The 20501-nt window shown below is 35.3% G+C and overlaps 1 protein-coding gene across 1 annotated transcript in view; it reads right to left on the bottom strand.

Moving 5' to 3' along the window:
• Window positions 1–884: 884 nt before the first annotated feature.
• Window positions 885–20501, bottom strand: part of LOC145681285 (uncharacterized) — a 33509-nt gene continuing 13892 nt past the window's right edge. The window contains exon 2 of the mRNA XM_081752915.1: window positions 885–1977. Within this exon, the coding sequence (XP_081609041.1) occupies window positions 1093–1977 (885 nt within the window). The 3' untranslated portion in view covers window positions 885–1092. The remainder of the gene's footprint in view (window positions 1978–20501) is intronic.

Below are 20501 nucleotides of genomic sequence, written 5' to 3'. Positions count from 1 at the left end.
TTAAGGAGACACTTACAACTACGTCCTTATCGTTTGCAGTTGCTACAAGTTCTAAAGCTTACAGATTATAGTTTATGTGCCAACTTCATAAATGAAATGTTGCTACATGACGATGAAGATTTTTTGCATCGTGTCGTCTTGAGTGATGGATCGACATTTTACCTAAGTGGCGATGTGAACACTCATTCATAATGTTCGCATCTGGGGCTCAGTAAATCTCCACGAGATGGTACAGTTGCAACAAGACTGCCCTAATTGAATGTGTTTGACCATATCCCAGCGGAAAGTTTATGGGCCTTTCTCGCCTATCCACTCGATGTGTACCATGTGACGAATGGTGCTCACATTGAACAACTGTAGCAAAAACTCTTTGAAAATGAAATGAAATCTTTGAGTTTTACGTCCCACGGTTATGCCGGATAGGCTAAAGGAGACGGTTATGATGAGAAATGAATGAAATGGTGGAAGATGAAAGTGGAAGGAAACGGGAGAACCCCGAGGAAACCCACGCATACGGTGTTTGTCCACCACAAAGTTCACTTGGCGGGAGCAGGGTTTGAACCCGGGACCCCATGCACCAGAGGTAAACGCTCTACCACTGAGCCACCGCGGCCCCCAAAAAAACTATTTGAGTTGCTCTTTCATTTGATGTATTATGTTAAATGTAACATATACTACAAAGCTTTAAAACTCCAATATTCACTTTAAAACACCGTGTACTTTCCAAACTCGAGAATATACCACTCATTAATAATTATCAAATAAACAATATTACACAGTTTCTACCTTGGGGAGGAGGTCCTATAAGTTTCAATCTCCTAAAGTTTGGGAGGAGAGAAAGAAAAGAGAAAACTTAATACCATTGATTGAAGTAACTGTGAAAAGACAACTTACCTGAGAAAATTTATTCTGAACAATGTGGAGGTTTACATTGACATTCACCACATAAATTTTAAAAAAATCTTGTTCGTGACTGTACAGTCTGCGACGCAATATGAACATAAAATATGCCACTTTTCGTTTGTTGAAAGCTGTACAAGACACTCGAAATATAAACATCGTAAATAAAGTCTACTTTAACCATGAACATACCTATAACATTTCAGCAATATAATTACGTTTCTCAGATCCAGAAATGACCGGATCATGTAACAATGAGAGTTCCTTACTCCACTCGTCCGTCCAGCTGTCGTCACCTTGCTCAATAATAAAGTTGTGTAAAACACACGCTGCCACTATCACCTTGTTCACGAAATCCACCGGTGTCAAATGAATGTATTTCAATCTTTTAAATCGTCCTCGCAACCTTTTCAAAGCCGTATCAATCACACTTCGAGCGTTCTTGTGAAGTCGGTTGAACTTTCTCTGTTGATCATTTAAAGATAAGCTATCGTACGGAGTCAGAAGCGTTGCCAGCTGAGGATAATTTTCATCTCCGAGAATATGCTTACGAGGTTCAATTAAAGGATTTTCTTTGTTACTAATTTTCGCATACAAAGGGCTTGCACACAACACTCCACCTAAGCTCATTTTACCTGGACATCCAGCATAAATGTCGGTAAAAGACATTTTATCATCACAAACCGTCTGAAGCACAATTGAATGACAACCCAACTTATCAATATATTTGTCTGAGCCCTCTTTTGGTGGGATAATTGGGATATAGCAACCTCCTATAACACCAATCACACCTGGAAAGCCATATCGATCTTCAAAAGAGTTTGCGATTTCCGCACAACGTTCGGGAGTAGGCCAACGAACAAAATCCTTTGCTAAGTCTACAATGTGCCCGCACATTTCACTGAATAAACTGAACGCTGTCTTCTGATCCAACTGAAATTTTTCACAGCCGGTGGTGAATGATTCTGTATTCCCCAGCATCCATGTCGTAAACAACACTTTCTTCTCCAAAGAAATTTTTTCATTCACTGGTTGACTTCTGCCTGCACTTTTATTTCCAATTACATTAATCAAAGCCTGAAAGATAAAGAAATAAATCAAATTACTATTACATAATTCTATTACAAGAGTATGTCATTCAGTGTAAGAAATTCCGTCACTTCATACTGAAAAAAATGGTATTGATTCTAAAATGCTAAAGTATTAGCTTCTTTTACGTTTACTAACACACGTACCAGGGTTGGCAAAAACCATAGTTTTTATTGAAAAAACCAAACCAACAAACTTTTTTTGTTTAAACTTTTTTTTAATAATTTGCTCCATGTATTTATACCACATATGGAGAGAAATAAGTTTGTTCCGTCTTGCTGTTATTATGCAACAACCGGGTTATGCTGGAAGGGGTCACATAAGCTTAACCCTAGGAAGTCCAAGAATTTTTTTTGTCTCAAGTAGGTCGAAGGGGGGAGGGGGGTCCTTGAACCCACAGTATAACATACTGTAACTCACATAACACCATCTAACAAGAAATGAATATAGAATAAGCATTCAGAACTTACTCGTGGCTGATATGCTGTTTCTCAACATAAGAATTTACAAGTTACTAAATAAAAATGCACATTAATGATGTGGATTTATCAAAGAAGTAATAATAGACAATAAATAAAATTCTCATTATTTTAAACAAGACTTACGACGTTTTTTTTTTTTTTTTTTTTTTTTCAAAAATACAAACGAGTGGGTTCGAGAATCTCCTACCCCACCCTTGGACTTCCTAGGGTTAAAACGAAATCCAAATCGCTTTTTGGCCTACATCCGAGAGAAACTGTCCTCCATTTGAACTCGAAACCGGACTAATTGGCCACAAATGCGATACGTCTGCTGACTCACACACGAAGGATTCCTGATAAAAATACGTTGGATTGATCTTTACATACTTGTTAATATAATTGTCAAGAGTCATTTCAGAAGGACAAAAAGATAAACAGTTACACAAATGAAACCATTATACAAAATTACGTATGGACAATTTCAAAATACTGCAGAGTACAGAAGAACTAATTTAGTCCAAGTTAGTTCACTATGACTTTTATTAGTCCAAGTTAAAGAACTACAACGCTTTAATTTGCATATCAGTAAGAAAAGTGAATAAAGATACGAATTATTTGAATCCACTTCGGCTCTGACCTATTTATACGTAAATAGATACCAAAGATACTTTTGATTTCAATAAATGCCTCTCGTGGGGTCTAAATGACCTTCCCCCCCCCCAAAAAAAAGTACGGCATTTCGATGTATTTTATTAATAGTAAACATTATTAAAACGAAACAATATTTAGAATTTTTCTTGATTGCAATTGCATAACAGTAATAATAAACTATAAAAAAATCACAAAAGAAACATTCATAAACTTATATAAGAAACAAAAGTTGTTTTTGTAGTATAATCTCTTTGAGTAGTGAATTGGGAATTTAGGTTTAAATATAATACGAATAATATGTGGGAGTGAAACGTGATAACCTACAAATGTGCGTTCATCAAGATTTTACGAACACTTACACTTTTACAAACATTTTACGTTTTTTTGGTTTAAACCAGCCAACCCTGACACGTATACGCTGTAATTTTATTTTCTCATCCAATATTTCTGTAACTTTCCGTCTGCTACTTTTATCAAGAGAAACGTGGATGGGCCATTCATGTCAAATCACCACAAGGTTTCAGATCGAACTTTATAGATTGCGGTGAGATTTTATATTCTAACACTATCACCAGTGTGGAGCAAGCGAAAAGCTCAAGTCGATTTGCAAACCGGTTCGAAATTACAAGCCCCTAAAGTTCTCAAAATTTTCCAGGAGTTGCGCAAGTTATTTATTAGATTGACATTTGCGGCTAACAAAGGATCTAAGACATCATTTTAAAGCTTACGAAAAGAGTTTTCTGATGGTACAGTCCGCAGCAAAAACCTGCAACATGAGCATGTAAGTTTATTGTGAAACTACGCCTAACAGCCCAGAGAATCAACATAACGTCTAAGACTCACAAATCACGCCAAGAGAAACCTCGGAGTCCTCCCCTGCACACTTATTTTTGGAGCAAATAACTTCATCGTTCCACAAGAAACTTAGTGTTCATGTTGCAGGTTTTTTGCTGCGGACTGTACATAACACTATGGAATTTAAGAAAAAAAAATAGTTTCTTTTTGAAAAAGTAAAAAATCTGAACTTCATTTTCTCAAAAATCTGTATTTTGAATAACATATTTAAAAAATACTTGAACTTCTATGAATGTATCCCCAAGTTTTATTTTGGAATCTACATGGGATAATTTGTTACAAGAATTTCTACTTTCGAACGAGGAGTTGAAAACTGCGTTAATTTGGGTTCTTCATAAAAAGATCATCATACGAAAGAAATAATTTATTAAAATAAAAACATACCACAGAGTGAAGAAAAAGAACATTAACCAGGTTTGTGCCCATATTTGGACGTCTTCTCTGGATAATGCTTACACTTAAGTTTCGAGTAAACTTGGAAGTCTTTTCCGATTATGACATCATTGTCATGCAAGATGTATAATCTGCCTTTTGGGGTCACAGAATTCATCTTACACAGTACATTTACTGCACGAATCCGGAGAACTTCCTAGGATACGCAAAAAATGAATGAAAAAGAAAAAAAAAAAAAAAAAACTTCCAACTTGCAGTTTAACGTTCCACAATTATGCCCTTTCAACTAAGGAAGACGATGATTAAGAGCCTGCTTACTAAAAATAATACAAAATTTACCATTTTTCTTTTGCTTGCTTATTCGTAAGTGAGAGGAGATAATAAAATGCAACTTACCACAATCGTAGATAATGTTATTCTACAACAGAAAATATGATCCTGAAGAATTTTCAGTGTTGCCATCTATACAAATTAGTGTTGCCAGAACAATTCCCCTAAAATCTAAGTTAAAACAGCGACTAGAGGAACGAACTCAACTGCATTTGATTACATATCGTGTTGTTTTGGTTTGCTGGGAACTACTTTCTAAATAACGTTATTATTTAATTTAATAACCGTATGTTAAAATTATTTTGTTTATTACAAACTAAATACAACTCTTATTTAAAAAGTAGTTCACAGCAAACCAAAACAACACGATATGTAATCAAATGCAGTGGAGTTCGTTCCCCTAGTCGCTGCCTAAACTTAGATTTTAGGGGAATTGTCATTCTGGCAGCACTGTAATTTCTATGGATGGCAACACTGAAAATTCTTCAGATTCATATTTTCTGTTGTAGAATAACATTATCTACGATTGTGGTAAGTTGCATTTTATTATCTCCTTTCACTTATGAATAAATAAGCAAAAGAAAAATGGTAAAATTTTGTTTTATTTTTAGTAAGGCAGACTCTTAAGGCAAGTGAATGATGATGGAATTGTTGGGATCAGAAAGTGGGAGGAAAGGAGAGTACACCGAGAAAACCTACGAACACGATGTTGTCCACTACAAACTCACTTTCCGAGAATCGAACCAGAGACCCCCACGCACCAGAGGTAAGAGCTCACCTTGAGCCACCTTGTTCCCACACAGAAGATGGAGATGAACTACCTGGACAGAGAAATATCACTTTCACTTCATCTTTTTTCAAACACATGCCGCCACCCCAAAGTTGCAGACTGCAGTTATGATCCACTTATATCTGCTCTGCTAGCTTGTAGAATTTGGTGTATGTCTGTTCCAATGAACTCGGGCATTACAAAAATGCTTTGCAAAAAGTTTGGGACTATCTGAAGTTGCAGGAATGAACGCGTATATTTTGTGTGTCCAACGAATTGTTTGTGCTTTGTTGAAGTAAACTTGTAGGAATGTTGCTGAATCGGTGAACTCTTCTTGACTGACAAACATAAAATGGACTCCATAAAATTTGCGTTGCCCAGTCCAAAAACTGCCGGGCTGTTGAAGCAAAATGACATTTAGTCTTCAGTCACTTTGCCAAAATCAGCTTTCTGTACACTCCAGTACCTCAGTCACAATAACAACAGGTCGATGCATGTCTGCGCATGCATCGGCATGAATCGCCGAAATAAGTTCTACACCCGCATACAAAATATGTGTAATGCTTCACAGTGAGGGAGTCCACCATATTTGTCAAGCATTTGCATACCTGTTGCAATTACTGGAAGAGCAGAAAAATATTATTTCCATCCATTTTACAACAAAAACCTACATTAACACCATTTTCAATTCCAAATTTGGAAATGAAAACTCTTGAAACAAAAAATTGCAAGCTGATCCCAAAATAAAACTTCGGGGATACATTCATTAAGCCCGAATGTTTTTATTTCCAAAATAAGGCTTTTTGAGATTAGATTCGAAACTTCGATTTTTCTAGAAAAAAATTAAATTGTTATATACCATCTGAAAACTCTTTTTATAAAATTTAAAATCATACCTTGACTAACTTTCTCAGGTTCTTCAGGTCTGCCGCAAATGACAACCGAAGAAACATCACTCACGCAAGTTTTAGTAAATTTTGAGAACTTCGGGGGTCTGTAATTTCGAGACCAGTTCACATATCAATCTAAAATAACGACGTTTGTGATTTTCTACGGACTGTACCAAATTTAATAAAAATCTCGCAAGGTAAGGTGGAATTTGTGTGAAAATTGTGATGATTTTACATGAAATAGCTCGGATTTGAAAAAAAAAATAAAAACTTACTGGGGGGTCACATTCCTGTTGAGTCAATCCATGCAAAGTGATCGAGAAAAAAGAAAAATTGCCGCTCGACCTTTTCAAAAAAAATCTAATTTTTTCATGAATATTTATCCTATATCAGGGTACTTCAAAACCACCAATTAATTATTTTTTACAATATCCCATGGCGACGCAACGGCTGCCGCCATTTTGCGTTTTTTCGATTTTAGGCGTTTACGTTGTTTTGGATATCTTAGCATGTACTTGTCCTAACAAACTGAAAATTGCTGGACGTCTCCAAATCGTGCAGAGTTAAAACTTTGATCTCTTAACATTTTCGCGTAAAACCATTTGGAGGAGGTGAAATCAGGGCCTACAGTAGCAACATTTTTGGACATTGAAAACATGTTTGGGAAGAGGAAATAACTGATGTAGAGGTCTGAATTTGTGTGCATGTAGTACGGGGTCATAAGTTAATACACAAAATTTACAGACCTGTAGCTGCTCCCAAAGGTCTGAAAAAAATCGTAAAGTTGGGGAATTATGCCAGTCTAACATATTTCACTGTCCATTATCTCCAATGGGTCTGGATAAAAAAAATCTATTATTTTGGGAGTAATTAGTCCTTTAGTATACCATAACACAACAAAGCGCGTTTTGTGTGTATGAGGTCATTATTTAATACTTTGACCCCCTTCTGCTCAAAAACACAAAACGCGCTTTGTTGGGTGTTATGGTATACTAAAGGACTAACTATTCCCAAAATTTCAGATTTTTCTATCCAAGCCCATTGGAGATAATGGACAGTGAAATATGCTAAACTAACCAACTTTACGATTTTTTTTCCAGGCTTTTGGGAGCAACTACAGGTCTGTAAATATTTGTGTATTAACTTATGTCCCCGGACTACATGCACACACAATTTCAGATCTCTACGTCAGTTGTTTCCTCTTCCCAAACATGTTTTCTATGTTCAAAAATGTTGCTACTACAGACCCTTTCACCCCCCCCCCCCCCTTTCAAGTGGTTTTACGCAAAAATGTTAAGAGATCAAAGTTTTAGCTCTGCACGAGTTGGAGACGTCCAGCAATTTTCAATTTTGTAGGACAAATGCATGCTGAGATATTCAAAACAACGTAAATGGCATTAACCCCTGTGGCGCCATGAGATGAAAAAAAAAAAAAAAAATTGTGGTTTTGAAGTACCCTGCTATAGGATAAACATTCATGAAAAAATTAGATTTTTTTGGAGATGGTCGAGCGGCACATGCTTGATCACTTACAATTGATTGACTCTGTTATATTTCCCAAAACACCTTTCCAATTCCTGCTATTGGTTCCTCTAAGTGAGCTAACGAAGCTACAGAGATCCTTCTCTAATCTTACCAGGGTTGGCAAAAACCATAGTTTTTATTGAAAACAAAAAACAAAAAACCCGGTTTTCTTGGTTTAAACCCGATTTTTTGTTTAAATCAGGTTTTTTTGTTTGAAATAATTTGGTCTACGTATTTATATCACATGGACAGAAATATGTTTGTTCCGCCTTCGTGTTATGGAACAACCGGGTTATGCTGAAAGCACAATCCAAACCGCTTCTCGGCTTACATCCGAGAGAAATTGTCCTCCATTTGAAACCATTTGAAACTGAAGAAACCGGGACTAATTGGCCACGAATACGATACGTCTGCCGACTCACTCACGAAGGACTTCTGATAAAAAAATACGTTGTACTGATCTTTATATCCTTGTAAATATAATTGTCAAGTCATTTCAGAAGGACAAAAAGATAAGCAGTTACACAAGTAAAACCATTATCCAGAATTACATATGGACAACTTCAAAATACTGCAGAGTACAGAATAACTAATTTAGTACAAGTTAAAGAAGTATACGACTTAATTTGCATATCAATAAGAAAAGTGAATAAAGATACGAATTATTTGAGTCTACTTTGGCTCTGACCCATTTATACATAAATAGATACCAAAGATACTTCTGATTTCAATAAATGACTCTCGTAGAGTTTGCATGACCCCCCTCCCCCAAAAGCACGGCATTTCGATGTATTTTATCAATAGTAAACATTATTAAAACGAAACAATATTTAGAATTTTTCATTGATTGCAATTGCATAACAATAATAACAAACTATAAAAAAATCACAAAAGGAACTTTTATATATATATATATATATATATATATATATATATATAAAGTTGCTTTTGTAGTATAATCTCTTTGAGTAATGAATGGGGAATTTAGGTATGAATATAATACGTTAATATGAATAATGCAATATCCATTATTCGCAATTTTTTTAGTCGAATCCATGTTATCTCAGGGTTGCCAATTCCTTAGTCCAACTTTAATGAGTACAAAAAATTCTGAAAATGTTATTGTGTACAATTTGGATCCTTGAATTATTTATTTATGAAACTTTTCGTATTTAATTATATTATTGCATTGATTATGTAATATATCATTATCTTGATTCAATTCTGTATCCAAGATTCTACTTACATATCATTCATACGTAGTTCTTTCTGACTTGCGAAGTAATCTTGTGAAGTATTTCCGCCTTATTTGTGGAATGTTTGATACCGCTTCGATGCTTTGATGAACCTGACACCGCAAGATTCTTTTCCTTCAAGTTTTGTTTAATTCTTGTTGTTATATTCATTCATATGCTCTATGTAAGTGCGTTTACATTAGTATGTTTCCGAGTAAGTGCCTGGAAGGACTTGGTTATCTAACATTATGTCCCCTTTTCATAATTTATAACGGAGTAACATGAATGCGACTAAATAAAATTGCAAATAGTAGATCTTCCAGCCAGGACACCGTACTCAGGCTATATATAAGGTCAGGGTTCCTACTGATTTGGTCAGAATCAATTAATTACTCGTCTTTTCCAAGCTATTACAAACCATTTTCCAGTTTATTCTATACACAGTTAACACAAATGAAGCACCGCAAGAGATGTATAAAGAATGCGAAAAGGTAACATAAGGAGAGCTGCCTGGCGTCCCTTTTCCAGAATTCCGATTTTTTTTTGTGTTTAACAGACCCTAAATATTACGCAAATTACGACACATTTTCCCATTTATGATTGAACAGATACTGTTTTCATAGTTGCGTCATCACTTGCATTAAAATCACTAACCTTAAAAAAAAAAAAGAAAGAAAAAAATAGCATTTCACAAGAAAGAAAAAAAAACACTTTTACACTAAATTCAGAATGATAAACAAAAAGTAAATCCCTTTCAAGACTTAAGGAGTCCATACACGCATACACATGCATGAAGAAACCTTCCAACATGCATGAAAAATGATAAAACCACAGGCAAGTTGATCGTGTATGGCCTCGTTTATGCAGGTTGAAAGTTTTCAAAATCTTCTGTAAATATGCATTATGGTTTTGCCGTTCTTCATGCATGTTTACCATGTATGTGCTCGTTCATGCAAGTTGATTGTTTTATATACAGTTTCACCAATAAGGACAGCGGAAGACATCATGTGACTCCTCCGATTCATTCTTCTAGTAAGTTGGAGAGCAAATTAGTACGTGTATGGGCAAAAAATTCTTCCAACATGCATGATGAAACAAATTTTTCATGCATGCTCTCATGCAAGTGTGTGCGTCTATGGCCTCCATTACGCAGGTTCTCCAAAAGTTTGACAGAAAAAAAAAAGTATCAAAATTAGACACAAAACTATATGGACCTGCCTTACGCAAAGTCGTTTTGACGTATGATTAGTGTCATACTAAAGGCCTGACTACTGCAGGAAACATTTTAGTCGAACTCTTTAGTATGGCACTAATCACGCGTCAGAACGATTTTGCATAAGACCCTATATGCTTAACTGCATTTTTTGTGCTAGAGTAAGTTGTTACGAAATTTTAATCTAAAAATTCTGGAAATTTTATCAGATAAAGGAAAAAATATAAATCCTAAATTATTGAATGCGTACATTAGGGAAAGTATATTAAAGACAATTCAGTTATGTAATCTTTGAAGTGGGATTTCAAATGAAACTTAGATGTAGGACTACGGATCTACATGCGACAGACTCTCAGAAAACCTTCCACATTATTCTTACGATACTAGCAAAGAATTGTTCGAAAAATGAAAGAAATTCTTCACATCAAATGTATAAAACAAGTAAGAGATCATTCGGACTCTTAGATTAATTTGCGAAAGTAATATAACGAGCAAGTTTAAAATACCCCGTTATATGAACACGAGTTTTACTATTACACAATATTTTTCCACTGGTGTAAATTTCTGCTGTCAAAAATTTTGGTTTTATTATTATTATGGTATTCTGAATTCCCCTCCCCTTGCTACAGTTACGTTCACAAACTTCTTGAACTCTTTACCTCTTGGTCGTGGTTTACATGCAGACGGAGATAGTACGATTTCCCAAACAAAAATACTGAAGCTAACAATGGATTTTGTCACTGTAAGCCCTGCTTGAAAATAATAAAAATTAAGTCGGTACCTCATTCAAGCGGCTTATAAGAAATATCTGATGTAGCAGAATGTAAGTGTAAAACAATACTTTCAGAGTAGCTAAAATCATCCACTCTGAAGCAAATATCTTGACATTTCCAGCTTGCCCCCCCCCCTCTCTCTCTCTCTCTCTCTGATATATATAAAATATCTAGTAGCTAAAGCCCGTCACCAGAATAGGACGTTTCTTTCTATTAAAAGTGATATTCACGAAATTATTGCCATAACATATGCCCTTTTGGATATTTTTTAAAGTCATATTCCCCCCCCCCTTCCCCTCTGGAAGCTAAACAACCCACAGGACGAAAGAATAAATGTGATTTACAAACTCCTTGGTGTTTATTTAGTAAAATTAATTGGCTACTCAAATCTTCCAAAAACCTCCGCTTTTTAGGCGAGACATACTAGTTCTTGCAGGTTGAATTTCTCAATCCGAAGAATGAAAACCGGGACGTCTGGCAACCCTATTCACACACTAACTTGCTGAAAAAACAAAAACAGATCTCGTCTATGAAATGTTGTTCTTATTATCCTCTGTTAGTTTTAGAAATTAAAATTTAAGAACTGTACGTGGAATATCTTTTACGTCTATAAATGGTTTTAAAAAGACATCGTAACAAGAGGAAAGTTCCTTAGAAAGGCCCCAGGGAGTGTCGAAATCATATAAGGAGAAATAATCTTTCTAGATACAAAATCAGTATTTATTTTTAACCATTAAGATAATATAAAGAACTAGAGATGCTCTGATGCGAGATATCTGATGGTATCGAACTCGCATATATCGAATCGATCCGCCATATTGGAAGAGGATAAAGAGATGTTTTTCACGTAAGGCTCCATAGTAATTTATATATGTTTTATTGTTGATTGTCTGTGCTCCTAGGAAAAAATTATACGACGAAAAAATCAACGTTCTTTGAAATTTCGTAATATATCAAAGGTAAGTCATTTTCTTTCTTCTTTAACCTTTAATAGTCAATAATATGTGGTTGTGTACTTGTAATAACATTGGGTGAATAGGCATATACATTGTATTTACACCGTCCAAAGGCTCGTAAAGACTACTGCCTAGAGAATTGTCAAGTTATTATTAAGTTTGCATATTTATTGAAGTATATGTTTATGAGTTGTTGGAAATTTTCCCAAAATTAAGTAAGTGTTATGTGCCACCTTGGCAAGGTAGCTGTTTGGTTGTGGAGGAAGTAGGCCTACTTTGCCTACGTTAAAAATTGCTAATGATGGCAATTACTGCATAAAATAATCCTCACTCATTGTTAAAAGGAACAATAGGTCTATCTCTCATGAGAGTCGCACGTTATTTATCGATATTCTGTATAAAAGAAGTATATTTGTAAATGGGTTCACGTTCACTTTAGCAGAGGGCAGTGTGCGAATTGAAAATTTTTCACAGGGGGGGGATGAATTCCACCCATATGCGCACCCAGTCCTCCCACACACATATTCATATATATATATATATATATATATATATATATATATATATATATATATATGTGTGTGCGTGTGTGTGTATGTACGGTGGGGAATAAAAATATGGAATTTTAATTTTAGATTGGAGTAAAGTTATTTATAGTTCGCTTATTATCAATTCTTTCTCGTCTTTTAAAACTCACGAAAATGCAACACCTGAATGCTCATCATTGTTTTACAGACTGTAGACTGTAGAACAGGACGAGGCTACCCACCGAATATCAAAACTACGACCAATTTTTTTGTAATTTAAAATAAAGTTTCTCTGCAACAACTTCCAAACGTCGTCAATTCTTTGGACTTGCTGAGAAAAGGGCGTATAATGAATCCATAAAGGACTTAAAATGAAGAGAAGTTGATTGTTCGTTCATTACGTCATGAATGGCGAGCTCTAACTTGTGATTTAGGCAGTGTATTACAATTAAATCTGTTCTTGAGAATTGATGCAGCGCCCTCCTGATAGTGTCCCTAAAGATTTGCTGCACCATCAGAAACAAAAGCAACTAACTGTTTGTCGCCCTAAGCACAAAATGATAGCATCTGCTATTGAACTACCTGTAAGAGAGGATAGTTCCAATATATCGAAGAAATAATTGCATGCTTGCCCGTCAAAATGAGTACGAACATACATTATTAGGCAAGATTTGTTCGAAATTGTAGTACTTTCGTCTACTAAAATGCTAAAAATATTGCCTGAGTGTACAACATGGTTAAAGTTTCCTGCATTTTCTTAGCTGTGAAATTAATTGTATTTGCGCAAGAATGTTCTGAAATGTAGGATTTGTCCCATATTAGCCCTGTTAAGGCGTTGTAGAGTGCAAACATCTTTAAAGAGTTTAAAAGGTTCATTTCGCTTACACAACAAATAGGCAGTGCGGAAATTATGTGAAGTCACTTCCACCTTCGATTTATTTTGCTCCTCCTACAAAGACATACTGTTAGACAACGATGATTTTAGCTTTTTTGTCTCTTTTCCAAAACACTTGCGCAATCTATGTGATAGATTTTGCATGGTTTGATATTTTATCATTTAATTTTTTACTGTTTTTTTGCAAACAACTCCGTTCACAAATGCAAGTTCCACTCGCGTATTGCTGTTCTTGAGAACTCCGAGTTTTTGCACATCACTACAATACAAACAAATCACTTTCCCATTTTGTTTTGCACTCAACCAGGTTGACTTTGCTTCCATTTTTCAAATCTTTGCTTCTCAACACAATTATCAATAACTGTGCAAGTTTCATTTTTATCTTCATTTAAATTAACACTTTCTGAATTTTCTGAATTAATTGCACACTCATCACCTTGGATCGGCCTAGCCACACTTTTCGCTTCCGTTTTCCGGTTACTACTTTCTGAATTATTTGAAAAATCGATTTTTCTTTTTTTTCTCGAAACAATCTAAAATTGTTTTTTGACGCTTCATTGTTTTGCGAGCAATGACAGCACGACTTCGAAACACTTAATGCTCTTACGGGTCCGACAACAATACTTCGTTACAAGCTCATCCGAGATGGTTATGAATCAGTAGGTTAACATTCATTAGAACGGGGAAGGGGATCTAGATACAAACAATTATTAAGCTTCTGTGAAAGTAGTTATTTCCGTAAATACAATTTCTCTTAAAGCTAGATTTATCATCCTTATAATGAAATCGTATTGGATTGTCTTAATCTATGTTATCAAACATATACACAACTAAAAACTACTCGATATTGAAATTTCTTCTTAATACAAATGTGTTTGTAGATGAAACTAGATCATCATCCGTTTGACTAAATCTGGTGACACGGGTTCTTTTCCAGTAACTGCAGACTCAAATATTTGATGACCTTTCCATCCTCTTCGAGTTTCCTTGCATAATTCGGACCCACCCCCGCAGCCCTCTTGCGGAGGAAACCATTCCTTTGCTTTGGGGAAAGAAGTGTGCATGTCCTTGGCTGTATTGCCAATTTGTCATTCAGTCGTTTGTTCTTGGCGAGTGAAGATCGTAAGCTACTTAGAATGGTTAAAGTGCACAGCGAAACACGCGAAATAATTCAATGTGGCAACCTGTCTGCATCCAACTATTGAAGGATCTCAGTCACAGGAAATTGTCCCTCCCACTTTCGAGTGAGATACGGGAAAACACACATACACATAACACCAGTAGGGACACACTTGAAATATAAAGTTTTTATTCATTTATTATTTTTTTTACTAACAAGTACAATACAGTTGAACTGTGAAATGTTTCATAAATTTTCACTCAAGCAATATTTAGGTTAGCTACACAAAGTAAGAATTGTTCCCTTTTTCTATCTTCATGATCATTCAAAAATACTCCAGAGGGGGAAAAAGTTATCCCTGCCAGGGATAAAATTTTTCTTCTCTAGAGGGGGAAAGATTTTTGTCAAGGGGGAAAATCCCTGGCATCCCCCCGCCAATTCGCACCCTGGCAGAGGGTTCTACCAAATTGAAAATTTATATTTCGTATATGGTATATAATTATTTTTGTTTTGGTGGAATTTGTTAATTAAAAATCACAGGTGCTACGATTTACCTTCAAAAATAATAATTTCCGATTTGGTGTCGTAAACCGTAGAGCGGATAACACAAAGTGTTGTAGCATTTGGTATTGTTTAAAATCTACGGTAATTTATTGTGGGTTATTGCGAAGTTTAGCACTTCTCACATAGTGTTGCCTATGGTTTCCAATTCGAGAGCTCCCGACTGGGGGGTCCCCACCATTATTTATACGCTGATTGAAATTTGCAGAATACACCATCAGTGCCAATTTGTAGTTAACAACTAAAACTGTTAAACGACAAAAGTAACCAAGTGTTAACTTTGTATGAAGACTAGACCCTGCAAAAATATTGGTACAGTACCAAATTTCACAAAATTAAATCCCCACGTTAAGCGGGTTTGCATATCCAGGCTCCTAACTATGAAAACATTTACGCTCAGTCCAACCTCAATCATTTCACGAATTCAACCTGTTTTACGTATGTTATTAGGACATAATATCGATTGTGATTTATTCTAAAAACACTTTTATACATTGCAAGAGCTGTAACGTCCAAATATTTACTGAGAACTCATAGTCGTATCGGAATAAACAAAAGCGAGTATGGAACAGTAAACTGCTATAACAAAAGGCAAAAGAAGATGTGCAAAGGCATACAAAATGGTCGAGTGGTTTGGGTCGATATACTATCAATCACATGTTTGTGTGTTCAAACCCGGTAGCATGTTGTTTCTTTTTTAAGTGTCTTCCTATTTTCATCTGGAGGCTGAAAATATTTCTTTGAGTAACTCATTGAAAACTTCTTTTGTTTCAAATTCGATTAGAACGGAACATTATATGAATTGCGAATCTTAAATCCATAGCTAAGAAAAACTTAACTATACTCACTACTCCATTATCCTCTGATTTGTAACGAAAAACTATTTATAAACAGTGGTGACTTCAGAAAATTATCCTCGGGGGGAATTTCAATATGCGGGTGGAGGGCAAACATTGGTAGTCCACATTGAGTACGATCGAATATATGGTCATGAAGGCGGAAATTTCTTAGCTTGAGAGGGGTCTCAAATTCTCCTTCAGATCACGTCCTGAAAGCATCATTGCTTAAAAGCTTTTCGTGACAAATATAATATTACACTTGTTTCTCGTTCTACATTTAGAATTGGTAAAATCATAACTTATAGAGGATTATAATAAAAGCATAAAAATTACAATACCAATCATGTATAAATTATCCTGTAAGTTACCAACTTTGGGTCAGATTAAAACTCAAATATTTGTTTTCGGATTGCACTTAGAAGTAAGTCCTCTCTATATAATCCTGATTGGAAAGCCATGTTTAACACTAATTAATTAATCAATATTTATACGCATATTTTTTTATTTTACTATTCAATATTATATACACTTCATTTCCAAAATCAAAATCTCGAAAATGTATATTGCACGAGTGCAGACTCGCAAATAAATGATTATTTATCATATATATTGGTCTCTATTCGAAATTCTATTTAATCGAATCCGACAGGAACGCAAACAGAAATATCGAGAACAGGTGAAAAAAGAGAGAGAGAAAAGCGTTGTGGCCGGCGGGGACTCGAAGTAAGTTCGAATGGTGCTTTACAAGCCGAACGCCTTAGACCACTCGGCTATGGTAACAACTAGTGGTTGTAGTAAAGGCTTCGAGTAGTAGTTCTTATTACAGAATAACATTTTCTATTGCCTAAAATTTAAACCTAATTTACTTTGATATAATATATCTATTAATTTGTTACATGAACACGTTTTCGTTACTTTGATGAATGATGTATGTTGTTGATATAGATTCTATTACACGTTCTTTCGTAAATATTATAGAAAGTATCAGGGTTATTTATGATGTTTCATGGAAATTGACTGGCGCATGCCCAGTACACAGACAGTTCAATTGGAAGGCGAGGAAGGAAACGCTAACACACTGTTAGAATGTTTCATCGCTGTGAAGTATAAAGAACAGCTAAAATGTATTTTACGCTTGCCATTGCGTAAAGAATCACCAGGTTAATGTTTGTCCAAGTTCCCACTAATCAACTGGACTCATGAAAAATAATTAATATTGTCATTACTGCGCAATATGAAGAATAAAGAACGTATATTACACCAAATTGTTCTCGAATTCGAACTTAGCTAAGGAAGGGTCAATAAACAAAATGTGATTTATTCATTGGAATTGAGATAATTCAATGAAACTAGAAATTACACAATCAAAAGGAAAAATATCGTTAAAAAGACAATAATACTTTTATCCGAGATGTGAAATAAAGTTATTAATTAACTGAAATGAAAGTAATATTGGTCATGATATAGAGTAAGAAAAAAAAGTAAATGTATTCTTAGAAACGTTCAAAGTAAATTCACAAATACTTCTTGAAGATATACTACTCTTCCTTTACGTTTTAACGAACTAATAAGTAAACAAGCAAAGGAAAAGAATGAAGAACGAAAGTATTGCTCTTGAAAAAATATCATAAATAAATGAAACTTAAATAAATATTTACACAAAAAATAACACACTAGTACTTCGTGTAGTCATGTCCAGAGTCAGTAACTTCTTGAAGTCTGGAGGTAATATTAGATACAAGTCTCGAGCAATACGACGGTGTGTCACGAAAATGTTTCCACAGTTCCATAACATGATTTTGAAGAAACGTTTGGTTTCTGTCTTCACGTCTCTCTTCCCATTCTTGCACCATGTAGGCCCACAGATGTTCAATTGGGTTCAAATCTGGGGATAGAGGGGGCCTCTCAATACAAATTAACTCTGGATGTTCACTTAGCCACCCTCGTGTTTGCCGGAAAGTGTGAACAGCACTGTTGTCATGCATAAATATATATTCTTCCTGTTCGGGGAAGTTTCTTTTTAAGGACGGTAACAATGTATTTTCGAGGATATTAATGTAAACACTGCTGTTCATTCTCTCAGGCACCGCAACCAAATCTCCAGGACCAGCAGCCGTCATGTATCCCCAAAAGTGTGCTGATATTCGTCCTGAACAAGAAGTTCTGATAGTATTTTGTTCAGCATACCTGGTTCCGCGTGGTCTATACAATATAACTCTGCCTTGTTGGTTAGACTTGAAAACCTTCTCGTCAGTCCAGATGACTCAGTCCCAATATGACTGAGGTTGGGTTATGTTATTCTGTGCCCATTCCATTCGTCTGGCCTTGTGAGTTTCAGTCAGGAGAGTCTTCCTAGTGGGTCTTGAACAGTGTAGACCAGCCCCCAATAATCTTCTTCTTATTGTTTCGTGAGAACAATTATATTCTCTGGCTTTGTCCAAAAGGATTGACGTGTGGCGTAGAGGTCTGTTGATTACTTCTGTAACTAAAGCTTGATCTTGAGCTGCAGTTGTCACTTTTGGCCTTCCACTTCTTGACCGAGACCTGAACCATTCACCACCTTCTTCATGTTGCTGAACCCATCTCTTGACCGTTTTCTTGTCACATCCCAGATCTCTAGCAATCTGAGGCACAGTTTGTCCCATTTTTGCTCGTTCTATGATTTCTCCTCTCAGAGCAACAGACAGTTCTCCACAACCTTTAGAACGAGGCATTTTGAGAACCTGTTAGAAATTTGCGTTCTGGCGTGTATGACAAATGTCGGTAAAGTGCATCTTTCTGTTTCTACTTCGCATGCAGCAGTCAATTTTCATGAAAGATCATAAATAATCCTGACAATTGCTGTAATATTTATGAACGAATACGTAATAGAACCTATATTAACAACATCATTCGTCAAAGTAAAGAATACCGAAAACATAAAACAATTTCAACAGACTATTACAACACGCCAAAATACGCTTAAACTTCAGAGAATACAAAATAAATTTCATACTGTAACAAAAAATTGAACATGAAACACGCTTACTATATTTTCAACTTGTCACATTAGCCGAGTGGACTAAGGCATTCGGCTAGAGATTCTGAGGCACCATTCAAGAGTAGTTCGAATGCCACCACAATACAATTTGGTTTTACCTCTCCTTGACGTTTCTGTTTGTGATCCTGCCGGATTCTATTAAATATAATTCCGTAATACGCTAAAATATACGTAATATTTGAAGTTCTTAACTTCCCATTTTTACATTTTTCAAGCTCAATTGAGAAGAAAGAGGGAAAATGAAAGTACAAAGATTTACAATAATTACTTAGCATTTACTGTCATTGTAATTGTGGATATTTTATTTATGAAAATGTATAATGAACTAAAAAAATATTTAGTAGGTCACATGTCTCCATTTTTACGATTCTAACTTGAAAGTTAAAGTTTAGGCGGTGACATATCGAAGACCCAGGGGGTTGGGGGATTGTAACCCCTACCATTGAAACTTTTATATTCTATTGAAATAAAAAGTGTTTCAGTTTATAATCATGGAAAAGCAATCACTGTGTGTCGAGGACGGTTTATGTATACTACGATTTATCACTTCCAAATGTGTAGAAGATGTGACTGGATATTGTGTATAATCATTCAAGAAATATAAGAAAACGAAGGGACTTCGTAAACCCTTCACACCACCCCAGGAGGACGAAGTGCGTCCTGCCGTCCCTCGGTTGGGAACTACTGCTTGCGAAGGAAACTTTCTAACAGTGTGTTAGCGTTTCCTTCCTCACCTTCCAATTGAACTGTCTGTGTACTGCGCATGCGCCAGTCAATTTCCATAAAAGATCATAAATAACCCTGATACTTTCTATAATATTTACGAAAGAACGTGTAATAGAATCTATATCAACAACATACATCATTCATCAAAGTAACGAAAACGTGTTCATGTAACAAATTAATAGATATATTATATCAAAGTAAATTAGGTTTAAATTTTAGGCAATAGAAAATGTTATTCTGTAATAAGAACTACTACTCGAAGCCTTTACTACAACCACTAGTTGTTACCATAGCCGAGTGGTCTAAGGCGTTCGGCTTGTAAAGCACCATTCGAACTTACTTCGAGTCCCCGCCGGCCACAACGCTTTTCTCTCTCTCTTTTTTCACCTGTTCTCGATATTTCTGTTTGCGTTCCTGTCGGATTCGATTAAATAGAATTTCGAATAGAGACCAATATATATGATAAATAATCATTTATTTGCGAGTCTGCACTCGTGCAATATACATTTTCGAGATTTTGATTTTGGAAATGAAGTGTATATAATATTGAATAGTAAAATAAAAAAATATGCGTATAAATATTGATTAATTAATTAGTGTTAAACATGGCTTTCCAATCAGGATTATATAGAGAGGACTTACTTCTAAGTGCAATCCGAAAACAAATATTTGAGTTTTAATCTGACCCAAAGTTGGTAACTTACAGGATAATTTATACATGATTGGTATTGTAATTTTTATGCTTTTATTATAA

This window comes from Thermobia domestica, chromosome 3 (assembly GCF_964235325.1).
Source record: "Thermobia domestica chromosome 3, izTheDome1.hap1.1, whole genome shotgun sequence".
NCBI classification, from domain to species: domain Eukaryota; kingdom Metazoa; phylum Arthropoda; class Insecta; order Zygentoma; family Lepismatidae; genus Thermobia; species Thermobia domestica.
This window is presented reverse-complemented; position numbering and strand designations above follow the sequence as displayed.